Raw genomic sequence first — 12,786 nt, 5'->3', positions numbered from 1 at the left:
AACACACGCACAAATACTCAAGCAGAAATTACCAAATTCAGAAACCAATTTCAATAAAACTGGAAATCTTTGTCAGTTTTCTTTATATTTTAAATTTATCTGGACCCATATGATTGCTGGTTTCCAATCTGCATTTTATCCTCCATAGACAGTAAAGTCCCTTCACTCCTGTTTTTTGGAATAGCTACCCGTATAGCAGGTACAGAGAACTAGAGCCAGTTATCTGGGCTATGAGAGAAGTGAAAAGGACAACCCAAAAGGCTGGTTTGCTCTGGAATTTTCTTAACTTCCAAATGGAAATCTGACAGCTTTAAATCTCAGAATTGTTGCTGCCCCTATTTGGTGACCCTTTTTAGCTATTGATATCATAGGTAAACAAATTTTCACTTAAAAAATAATAAACTGAACTCACCGGAGAACCATTTGCAGGAACAAAGAACCGTCTGTAGAGAGCAAATCCCATGTCCGACACAACTAGAAGGGAAAACAGCCTGATGAAGCCCCAAGATCTCCACAACAGCACACCAGTTATTTTTGGTTCCCCTCTAGCAATGGTAACATTTATTGAGACTTACTCTGTGCCAGGTACTGTTCTAAGAACTTTACATGTACTAACTTTGTATCATTAATCCTCACAACAATGCCATGAAATTGGTACTGTCATTACCCCATTTCATAGATGCATCCATCCAACAAGTATTTATTAATGGTCTCCCATGTGCCAGCCACTATTCTAGGTGGCGGATATACTGCCATGAAAAGATTAGACTGCCTCATGGAACTGAAAGTCTAGCTGGGGAAGGCGAATGAATAAGTAGGGTGCTTAGTGCTGTAGAGAGTACCCACAGAGAAGGAGAATTGAGAATGCTGGGAGTAGGGTGTGATGTTTAACTGGAGAGTCAGGAAGGATCTCAAGGAGAATTTGATGAAGATAAGGGAGCAAGCCTTGCTGACCTCTGAAAGAGCCTTCTAGGCAGACTGAAGTACAAAGTCCCTAAGGCAGAACCAACAGTGCCTGGTGTGCTTGAGGAATACCAGAGCAGTTGATCTGATGGCATCAGCGGTTTTCAAAGGACGGTTCCCTTTCCCACTGGGGATTCCCAGCTTCACCTGGAACTTACTAGAAATGAAAACTCTCAGGCCCACCCCAAACTTACTGAAGCAGAAACTCTACAGATACAATTCAGCAGTCTGTGCTTTACCAAGACTTGCAGATGATTCTGGACTCAAGCTGGGGATGAAGTTGTAGGTGAGGAGATCAGACCGGGGCAGATGCAGATCACATAGAGCCTTATGGACCCTCGTAAGGACTCCGACTTTTAGTCACAAGCTTTTGAGCACAGAAGTGACATGTCTGGCTTGGGTTTTTAATAATCTTTATTTATTTGTTGATTGGCTGTACTGGGTCTTCACTGATGCATGAGCGGCCAGGGGGGGCTACTCTCTAGTTGCAGTGCGCAGGCTTCTCATTGCAGTGGCTTCTCTTGCTGAGCACAGGCTCTAGGGTTCAGGGGCTTCAGGAGTTGCGGTCCCCTGGGCGCGACAGTCGTGGCACAGGCTTAGTTGCTGCATGGCATGTGGGATCTTCCTGATCAGGAATTGAACTGTGTCTCCTGTACTGGCAGGTGGTTTCTTTACCACTGAGCCACCAGGGAAACCCCCTGACTCACATTTTTAAAAGATGATTCTTGCTGCCATACAGAAAACATACTCTAAAGAAGCAAAGACAGAAGCAGGCAGGCAAACTAATTACTACTGTTGCAGCATCTCGAGTGAGGAAAGACCCTGTGTTTAATACATAAAGAAACCAAGGCACAAAGGCTAAGTACTCGCCCAAGGCCACATAGCTCTGAGGCAGTGATGGGATCTGAACCTTAAGCCGTCTGACTGTGGGGGGCTTCACTCTCACCCACCTAATCACCCCAGATTAAAAGATGAAAGCTTACACCTTGTCTTGAACATCCCAAGATGAAAGGTTGTGGCTATTAGCCATGAACGATGCCGGGATTCTTGGCCTCCAGAGGAAAGGATTTTGATGTGGAGCCAGGGATGAGGCCTGACCACTTGGAGCTTTTGTGTAGCCAAGTTTTATTAAAGTATAAGAGAGACAGAGAAAGCTTCTCACATAGACATCAGAAGGGGGCAGGAGAGTAGACCCTTTGCAGTTTTTTGCAAGGCATCTTACACTCTTTAGCAAGCTGTTGATCATAGATAAAAGAAACACCTCAAGGCTGAGAGAGTTGCACCAGGTGCAGCTCTCTCCCACAACAGACACATCTACACACCGGGAGTCATCTCTGGACCTCCATGTCTCTGGCAAGATACTAAAGGAAAACAGACCTCCAAGCAAGATACATAGTTTTATTAACATAGCCTAAGAAAAACATTCCCATGAGTAAGATGTATTGTTTTGTTGGGCAATCAGCCCCTCAAGGTTGGGAAAAAGTAACTTCCAGGAAGAGTGGATTGTCTCATAGCAACAGAATTAAAGGAGCCTCCTACCTGGCTAAAGTGAGAGCAAAGGAATGTAGGAAAAAAAAAAGTCCACCACTGCCTTTAGCCATTTGTCTCCTGCAGCTTGGGGACCTCTGGCCCCCTTAGTGAGACCTGCCTACCCATTAACCCTTTCATAATTACCATCAGGAATACAGAAGACACCCCGAGAAAGGAAGTGATTCCACAGTCACTAATGGAACAGTAAGAGCCAGAACAGACATTCCTTAAATAAGTCATAGCGGTGATGCTAAAGAACCTTCCAGGCTTATTGGGTTAGAACTCTGCCCTACATGTGCGCTTGGAAACATCTCCTGTAACTGTCACATTCCACACCCATCCCCCAATACTCTATGCTCTACTTAGTGTCCCAGGAGACCGAAAGACCTAGTCCTTGCCTTTGGGAAAATAGCATCAGGACCATGTGTTCTGGCTAGCTTCCCTTTCAATACAGTATTGACGCTGAAGTCACTGGGTAGGAATTGAGGTCGAGGAAGTACTCAATATTAATTAAATTGTAAATGACTATCACACCAAATGCTAGATAAATGTGGCTGTTACTGTATTTTAAGTCATTTGCATTTCCCGATGGGAGTGTAAATAACAGATGCAGTGCTAGGAAAGTATAAGAAAACCACCACAGGGCAGACTTATAGAAACAGTTACTTTGGTCTAGTCTTTCACAGTAGGAGGCCTCCTTTCAAAAACTCTCTGTAACTCTTAGCATGTCAGTTTCTCTCCTGCCTTCTGATTTGTATCTGCCTGACCCTTTCTGCTTCCAAGGAGAGTTTACTTCTTAACTGCTGCAGTCTCTAAACTGAGACCTGTCTTCCCACCTGAAAAGAAGCCCTCATTCCAGTAAACCAAATCATTATCTTCAGTAAAACCTAACACTCATTTTTAAGGGAGTTGCCCTTTATATGGTTTTCTGAAGGATGAAAATCGAGATGTCCTGAACTTTTTCCAGGGAAGCTCAGTTGCTTTGTTAGAAAACACGTCTAAAAATTGGTGTTTAATGAAGGAAGGTCCTTAAGGCCAACTGTCCTTCATAATTAAGAATAATATTTACCATTAAAATATATATATAAATTTTCCCAAGGAAACGTGCTTAAAATGTATTTGTGTTTCATTAATCTGGAGTTTGTTGTAGGCGTGTGTGCGTGCACGCTCAGTTGTGTCTGACTCTTTGGGACCCCATGTGCTGTAACCTGCCAGGCTCTTCAGTCCATGGAATTTTCCAGGCAAGAATGCTGGAGCAGATTGCTCTTTCCTTCTCCAGGGGATCTTCCCAACCCAGGGATCAAACCCGCATCTTGCATCTCCTGCATTGGCAGGCAGGTTCTTTACAACTGAGCCACCAGGGAAGCCCCAACCAGGCCAAAGAACTTTTAGAAAAAATGGCATGTGGGGAAGGTTGTTAGCTGTCCGACCTGTGTTTGTAGGATATAATAAAACCCTGTCATTCAGTGACTGTATTACTTACCTCAGGAATGACAGCATGTTACATAAACTGTATTTGGAGATAACTTTGTGCATGAGCAAAGGGTTCTTACTCCACCATTAAAGAGTATTAGAGAATTAAAATTATTTCCCCACTGAGAGTTTGAGGCTTATTTTATGAAAGTCACTTGAAAGGAACAGATCAACTGAAAACCCAGGTAACTTGTGTAAGAATATTTTTCTGTCTTAAGGCTTGTTCCTTTGTTCTAGTTATGACCTTAACAACTCAGGTAGCTCAACCCACACAGTGACTCCTCCTAACTAACTCCCAGACATCTGTCCTCCTTCCTGTGCTGACTTACTTTCCCTCTTTTTAAATTTTTCGATGTCTATGGAGAAAAACATTATATATGGTATGGTATAAACTACAAACAAGTCACTTCTCTCTGGGTAAAATACTGCTTTATAAATATACCATTCATAAACTAAACTTAGTCTCTTTTTTGAATACTTGATACCAATTTGCAGGATCATTTTTTTTCCTACTATGTGGACAGCCAAAATTGCATGCGCATGTGCTAAGTCTCTTCAGTCATGTCAGACTCTGCAACCCATGGACCGTAGCCCACTAGGCTCCTCTGTCTATGGGATTCTCCAGGCAAGAATACTAGGGTGGGTGGTGCCCTCCTCCGGGGTATCTTCTCTACCCAGGGATCGAACCCACGTCTCTTAACGCCACCTGCATTGGCAGGCGGGTTCTTTACCACTAGCGCCACCTGGGAAGCCCTGACAGCCCAAAATAGCCTGTATCAAATGTCACTTCTGTCTTTGTCTTCAAGTCTGAGCCTCAAGGTCAGCCTTCTCCCCACACCCTCTGTGCAGACACATCTGCAGCAGGAGCAGGCTCGGATATACAAGTTATAAGCCCTGCCTTGGCTCTTGTTTGCTTCTGCTCTGTATGGCCTGCCATCATCCAAAATCCTGACTTTCAGACCCAGGTGAAATTCCACCTCTTCTCCAGAATGAGCCTTCCTAAGCTCCTTCAGCATGTCATTCTCCGCTATCATTCTTGAGATTTCCAAAGCCACGTCAGTCATCTTCCTAGTTCCCTGACCCTTCTCCTCCTCCACCTCTGCTCTCATCATCAATCCTCAGCCTCTTGCCTGGAAAATCCCATGGATGGAGGAGCCTGGTAGGCTGTGATCCATGGGGTCACTAAGAGTCGGACACGACTGAGCGACTTCACTTTCTTTTTTCACTTTCATGCATTGGAGAAGGCAATGGCAACCCACTCCAGCGCTCTTGCCTGGAGAATCCCAGGGATGGCAGACCCTGGTGGGCTGCCGTCTATGGGTTCACACAGACTTGGACACGACTGAAGCAACTTAGCAGCTTATATCCTAGATCAGTTTTTTTTTAATCTGAAAATGTAGAAATTGAAGAAGAAAATGGATAATGTGAATGGTTTTTAAGTTTCCCCTTTCAAACAAAATTGTATACAGAATCTAGTTTATGAATGAGAAAAATCCAGTGTATAAAAAATAAGTGACAGGGTCTTCTCTGGTAGTCCAGTGGGTGAGACTCTGCCTCCCAATGCAGATGTGGGATCCCTGGTGGGAGGATGAAGATCCTGCATGCCACAGGGCAGCCGAGCCCACATACATACCGCAACTAGAGAAGCCCTTGCACCTCAATGAAGAGCCCACACAGTCAAAAATAAATAGGGCTTCCCTGCTAGCTCAGTGGTAAAGAATCCACCTACCAATGTAAGAGACACAGGTTTGATCCCTAGTCTGGGAAGATCCCACATGCCATGGGGCAACTAAGCCCACTCCCCACCACTATTAAGCCTATGCTGACTGAGCGACTTCACTTTCACTTTTCATTTTCATGCGTTGGAGAAGGAAATGGCACCCCACTCCAGTGTTCTTGCCTGGAGAATCCCGGGGACGGGGGAGCCTGGTGGGCTGCCGTCTATGGGTCGCACAGAGTCGGACATGACTGAAGCGACTCAGCAGCAGCAGCAGCAGCTGGAGCCTTGGAACCGCAGCTACTGAAGCCCGCACATCCTAGAGCTTCTGCTCCTCAGCAAGAAAAGCCACTGGAATGAGAAGCCCAAGCGCTGTGACTAGAGAGTAGCCCCCACCCCCCCCAACTAGAGAAAAGCACACGCGGCAACAAAGACCCAGCACAGCCAAAATAAAAAAAGTTAGATGATTAATTTTTTAATTTAATAAAAAAGAAATGACAGCAGAACCTAACACAATGTAAATCAACTATACTCCAATAAAAATTAAAGAAATAATAACATAAGTGATGGTATGGTGGATGAAGTGGATGGAGTACCTCGAGCCCTACTCTCTCAACTCTCCACACCCCAGAAACAGGCACCTCTAAGAACGACCCACAAGGGTCTGTGAAAACTCCACTCATATCTTCCTGCATCAGGCCATGTAGGATGTGCTTGGGAAATACGAGAAGGCCTTCTGAAGGCTGAACCCATAAACTTGAAGATGTGAAGTAGTCACAAAACACACTTACTTATAACAACAATGATGAGTAGTCTGACAACTCCAAAAGCAGGAATCATTTCTTGAAAATTCTTGCAAAGAGATAAATGACAGTATTAATAACACAAGTTATCTATTGGCAAAGGAAATCTCAACTGTACTCCCCCTCCATCTGCTTTTTCATTTAAAATAAAGTGTGTCAAATGTTTGCCAATCAAAGCATCAGTGTTAACAGTCCAGTTTTCAAATGGATTTGGGAAGTACAATGCCAGTATACTTTGAAGTGAAAATGAAACATGATATTCCTTGATATAGCAAGAAATACTCTAAATATAAGTAATAAAAAATCAACTCTTAATGTGTTGCAGATAGTTAATAGATGCTATCAAACTAAACTAAACCTGGTGAAAATATTTACAAGTTTTTTGTTTAATATTCATTTGATACAGCTTTACCCTCTTTCTAAGTAGGAGTTAGCAAAGAAAGCTAAAATTTTAGCATTACCTTGATTTTTTTTAAGATAATTTTTTAAAAATTTAAAACACTGGTCCCAAAACACTCAGTTTGATTTTAGTTTTGAAAAGCCTCAAACCAACTTGCTATGTGTTACCAGAGGACCAAGCAGACTCAGAAAGACACCTCCACTTCAACCCAAATTACCTGTCCCTTCCCTTTAAAGTTGTTAACTCTCTTCCCAGAGAGACATGCTAAATAGCTATGTTAATTATAAATCAATTATTTTCAAACTGTTGTGACCAAGATGTACAGTAACAAATAATTTACGTAAAAATCCAGCACACACATAAACAGTACTTACTCTTATTTTACATGGCGCATACTGAAATTTCTGTGTAAAAGGATTTTCACAGTCCCTTCAACTGAGTTCACAACCACTAATGTGATGTAACCCAAAGTTTGAAAAACATTTTTCTAAATGACTTCTAGTTTTGCGAGTTTTTTAATTGCTTCAAATTTTTCCTCTTAGAGTATTTTTAAGGCACACCTACATGGTTAAAGGGTTAATTTAATCAGGATTTTACCCTGTTTTAAAAAGTGATTGGCATCTCACATACTATATCATGGTTGTGTAAAATGGTATGCCAACTTTGGAGGCATTTATATATAAACATGTAAAGCCTTCATCCAGTAAATCCACTTCTAGGAACTTGCCTACAAAAGAATCACACAAATGCAAAAAGACAGGTGAAAGAACATTCCTGACAGCATTATTTTGAAATGTAAAAAGCTGTGATCACCCTGGATCTTTTCTTTCTATGAAAAATTGAATAAGTAGGGCTACTATATAGAAGGTGCTATAGAGCACCTGAAAAGACTGGGGTGGATTTCGGTGTCCTACTCAAGTATCCTACGAGTAGATAGGATACTTTATGTTAAGATGCAGAATAATGTAAGGGGAGTTCCATTTTTGTAGTGTTACTATTGGTAGAATTTTGCATACATACAGAAAACATCTGAACGGTTGTAATATCAGACTGGTAACAGGTACTAAATTGGGGGCTTTGACTTTTCTATTTTTCAATTTTGAACTTTCTTTAGTTTTTATTCCTTTTGAGATCAGAGATGAAAGGAAAATTCTTGTGGTCAGATGCTTAGTAAATACTGATAAATAAGATTCCCTGAACCATATACCAGTAATTATTTTAAAATTTTTTCTTAAGGTCTATAGATTCATCCCCAAAATTCTTACCACTAGAACATTCATAAAATAGCCTCCCATCAGAGCATAGACTCCTCCTGAAGCACCCACAAGAGATTTGAGTGGGTCAAAGATGGAGCTGGCAAGGGATCCTAAAGAGATAAAACACAAAGAATTTCAGACATGACTAAGAATCATGAAGGATAAATCTTTCTAATCTAAGGTAAAAGTTGGGGAAGCTTGGGCCATTATATTAACAAACAACAAATTCACTTTGTTGCTTCCATACTAGAAAAGTATAGCCATGTGATCTCTCTCAATTATTATGAAACATTAAATGTTCAATATGAAGACAGTATAACAGTGACAAAAACAAATACTCTGAAGCCAGAATTAGCCACTGTGTGACTTGAGCAAGTTTTTTAATGTCTCTGTGCCTTTGTTTCCCTTTCTATAAAAATGGAGGTGTTAAATAGAACTTAACTTCAGTAGGTTGTCAGGGGAAATAAGTTTACAGGCACATTATGATTAGAATACTCCCTGACATGTGTTAAATACTTGTTAGCTATTGTTTGAAAATATCCTACACATTTAACCAAAACTATCAAAATAGGTGAGACATTCCAACATTTTATTATCTATGGGCTAGCTCTTCTCATGGAGTCAAGATGTGGTCTCAGAATCCTTCTTAATATACCATTCAATCAGTTTCACCAAGCAAGATGAAATTGTTTGCTAATTCAGTCTTACCTTGTCTGAACCAAAACAAGGCTTTAGAACCACCTTATGCCAACTCTGAAGTGTTCTCCATACTGCTTAGTTCTATTTTTCCCTTGCCTTCAAGTCCCTCCTTCATTTTCTAAGATACAATACAGTTCAGTACCTACTTTAGGGCTGCTCTAGTGGTCCAGTGGTTAAGAATCTGCCTGCTAGTGCAGAGACAGAGGTTCGATTCCTGGGCCCATCCCACATGCCATAAGACCACACCCTAGAGCTCATGCTCTGCAACAAAAGTAGCCAGTGCAGTGAGGAGCCAACTACAGAGCAACCCCCCCACAAACACACTAGAGAAAGCCCAGCAACAAAGACCCAGTGCAGCCAAAAAGAAATCAAATAATTTTTAAAAAAGAAGTTCTCGTTAAAAAGTAGCTACTTAATGCAAAAAAGGGGAAGTGTCTAGCCTTAGGAATCTTACAAATGTATGATCAAACAGTTATCAAGAAATGCAGACTCTAATAATTCCTGTGATTTTTTTAATGTGATAAATTTGCTATGGAAGCACTTAGGAAAGAATGACTTTCTGAGCAGAAAGGTGGAGGCCCTGCTACTCTTGAGAGGAAGGAGACAGCATTTTTTTTAATTTTATTTATTTATTATAATTGGAGGCTAATTGCTTTACAGTATTGTGGTGGTTTTTGCCATACATTGACATGAATCAGCCACTGGGCTGGACTGTCCCAGTGCACCAGCTTTGAGTGCCCTGTTTCATGGATCGAACTTGGACTGGTGATCTGTTTCACATATGGTAATATACATGTTTCAATGCTATTCTCGCAAATCATCCCACCCTTGCCTTCTCCCACAGAGTCCAAAAGTCTGTTGTTTCTATCTGTGTCTCTTTTGCTGTCTCGCATATAGGGTCGTTGTTACCATCTTTCTAAATTCCATATATATGCATTAATATACTGTGTCGGTGTTTTTCTTTCTGACTTACTTCACTCTGTATAATAGGCTCCAGTTTCATCCACCTCTTTAGAACTGACTCAAAGTATTCTTTTTAATAGCTGAGTAATATTCCATTGTGTATATGTACAACAACTTTCTTATCCATTTGCCTGCCGATGGACCTCTAGGTCGCTTCCATGTCCTAGCTATTATAAACAATGCTGCAATGAACATTGGGGTACATGTGGGGAGACAGGATTTTGGTTAAATTCTGAAGACACTCTAAGATCTGGACAGGGAGAAAAGGGGGAAGAAGGCCAGGATTTAGGGATCTGGAAAAGCAAAGGCAAAGTTATATGGGTTACTGAAGATCAGTGAGAAGCAGTCCATTAGGGTTAAAGCAGCGGTTCTCAAATGTTAACCTACAAGCTAGACCTGGGGTGGTTGTATCTTAGTTACGAGAAATTTATTTTTAAAATATAGATGTCCACTTCTGGCCACAATGAAGTAACAGGACAAGATTTTTCCTCCTGGTTGAAAGCAACGGACAAACAGTGGTCTTAAAGATACTGGACATCAGATAACAAGGGACAATGAACCCTAAGAAACAAGAAATAAATGAGTTGACTAATTGCCCAGCTACTGCCTTGAGAGAGACTGCAGGTAGCCGCGCATGAAGGGCAAACCTAGGCAGATAACAGTAAACTTCAAGTTGATGAGATAGAGTCTAGGTCTATATAGAGCTCAGCAGCTACAGTTCAGACTCCTTGCAAGTAACTTAACTGAGTTACAGAACACATCTAAAGAATACTTACATGAGTACAATAACACCCACCATCCAAAGATAAAATGCCTAGCATCCAAACAAAAACTCAAGACATGCAAAGAAGCATGAAATTATGACCCATACTGAAGAGAAAAAAATCAATTAAAACCTACCAAAACTAAAAAAAAAAACCTAAAAGTAAATTTATTTATGATCTAGCAATCCCACCCAGAGGGAACTATAACTTGAAAAGATGCATGCACCCCAGTGTTCACTGCAGTACTAGTTACAATAGCCAAGACATGGAAGCAACCTAAATATCCATGACAGATGAATGGATAAATAAGATGTGGTATATATACACAGGGGAATATTGTTGTTTAGTCGCTAAGTCACGTCTGACTCTTTTGCAACCCCCTGGACTGTAGCCCTCCAGGCTCCTCTGTCCAAGGGGTTTCTCAGGCAAGAATACTGGAGTCGGTTGCTACTTCCTTCTCCAGGGGATCTTCCTGAGCCAGGGATTGAACCCACAGTTCCTACATTGCAGGCAGATTCTTTGCCACTGAGCCATCAGGGAAAGAGTGAAATAATACCATTTGCAGCAACACAGGTGGATGTAGAGATTATCATACTAAATGAAGTAAGCTATACAGAGAAAGACAAATACATGATATTGTCTATATGTGGAATCTGTAAAAATGATACAAATGAACTTATTTTTAAAACAGAAATAGACTCACAGGCATAGAAAACAAACTTATGGTTACCAAAAGGGAAGAGGGAAGATAAATTAGGAGTCTGGGATGAATATATACAACTATTATATATAAAATAGATAACCAACAAAGACCTACTGTATAGAACAGGGAACTATCCTCAGTATCTAGTAGTAACTTACACGGGAAAAGAATCTGAAAAAGAATGTGTGTGTGTGTGTGTTCAACTGAATCACTTCTGTATTCCTAAAACTAACACAACATTTTAAATCAACTATATTTTAATTTTTTAAAAAATCTACCCAAACTGACACAGGTGTAAGATTTAGCAAATAAGGGCAATAAATAATTATTTCAAATATATTCAATGTGTTCAAAAGTTAAATAGCAATAAAACAGGCTCAAATCAAACCTCTAAAGATGAAAAGTACAACATCTAAGATGAAATAATAAAGTCGTTGAGTTGATTGACCAATTAGACATTGCAAAAGAAAAGTTTAGTGAACTTTAGTGAAGATGTGGCAATCAAACTGTCCAAAATAAAACACACAGAGGACTTCCCTGGCAGTCCAATGTGTAAGACTCACCACTTCCACTCCAGGAGACACAGGTTCAATCCCTAGTCAGGGAACTAAGATCCCCCATGCCATGGGGTTTAAAAAAAAAAAAAAGAATATTTTAAAAAATACATACAGCATCAATGAGCTATAGGTCAATTTCAAGCAGCCTCATAATATCTATAATAATTGCATAATCAGAATCCCCAGAAAAGAAGAATGAAGGCAGATTAAAAATACTTGAAGAAATAATAGCCAAATTTTTTCCAAAGTTTTGTGAAAACTATAAACCCACAGATCCAAGAACCTCAACAAACCCAACACAGGAATCATGAAGAAAACCACAACAAGGCATAACAGAATCACATCTTCAGTGAAAGTCTCAGAAGCATCTAGAATAAAAAAACATGCTTCATACCGAGAAACAAAGATAAAGATGGCAGGAGATTTATCATCAGAAACAATGCACATGAGAACAACAGGAGAGCAGCATTTTAAAGTAAAGAAAGGCAAGTACTGTCAAGCTAGGACTCCAGACCAGAAAATGCACTTCAAAAATGAAGGCAAAAGACGGATTTTCTTTTTCAGACATACAGAGGCTGAAATAATTGATGACTAGCATTTCCATGCTATAAGAAAGGTTAAAGAAAATCTTCAGGAAGAAGGAAAAAGAGATGGAAAAATAAAGCTACACAAAGGATAGGGAGCATTAAAAATGGTAAGAACATGGGCAAATATACAGGATTTTGTTATTATTTAAATCTGTTTAGAAGTTCATTAACAGCTAAACTATTGGACTACTAGAAATAATAAATGGCTTTATCAAGCTTAGAGGGTACAAGATCAATACCAAAAAAATCAACTGTATTTCTATGTAATAGCAATGAAAATCAGAAATAGAAAATTTAAAAATAGTACCATTTACAGTACATCAAAAATATGAAACATAGACATAAATATGACCCCCAAAATGTGCAAGCCC

At 40.3% G+C, this 12,786-nt stretch overlaps 1 protein-coding gene across 1 annotated transcript in view; it reads right to left on the bottom strand.

The window, feature by feature from the left end:
• Window positions 1–12,786, bottom strand: part of RHBDL2 (rhomboid like 2) — a 34,282-nt gene that overhangs the window by 539 nt on the left and 20,957 nt on the right. The window contains exons 4-6 of the mRNA XM_068966641.1: window positions 8,152–8,252; window positions 6,475–6,535; window positions 413–474 (exon numbers count right to left, since the gene is read on the bottom strand). Coding sequence (XP_068822742.1) covers window positions 413–474; window positions 6,475–6,535; window positions 8,152–8,252 — 224 coding nt within the window. The remainder of the gene's footprint in view (window positions 1–412; window positions 475–6,474; window positions 6,536–8,151; window positions 8,253–12,786) is intronic.

Source organism: Capricornis sumatraensis, chromosome 2, assembly GCF_032405125.1.
Source record: "Capricornis sumatraensis isolate serow.1 chromosome 2, serow.2, whole genome shotgun sequence".
Classification (NCBI taxonomy): domain Eukaryota; kingdom Metazoa; phylum Chordata; class Mammalia; order Artiodactyla; family Bovidae; genus Capricornis; species Capricornis sumatraensis.
Note: the sequence above shows the minus strand (reverse complement) of the source record. Positions and strands in the feature narration are given on the sequence as shown.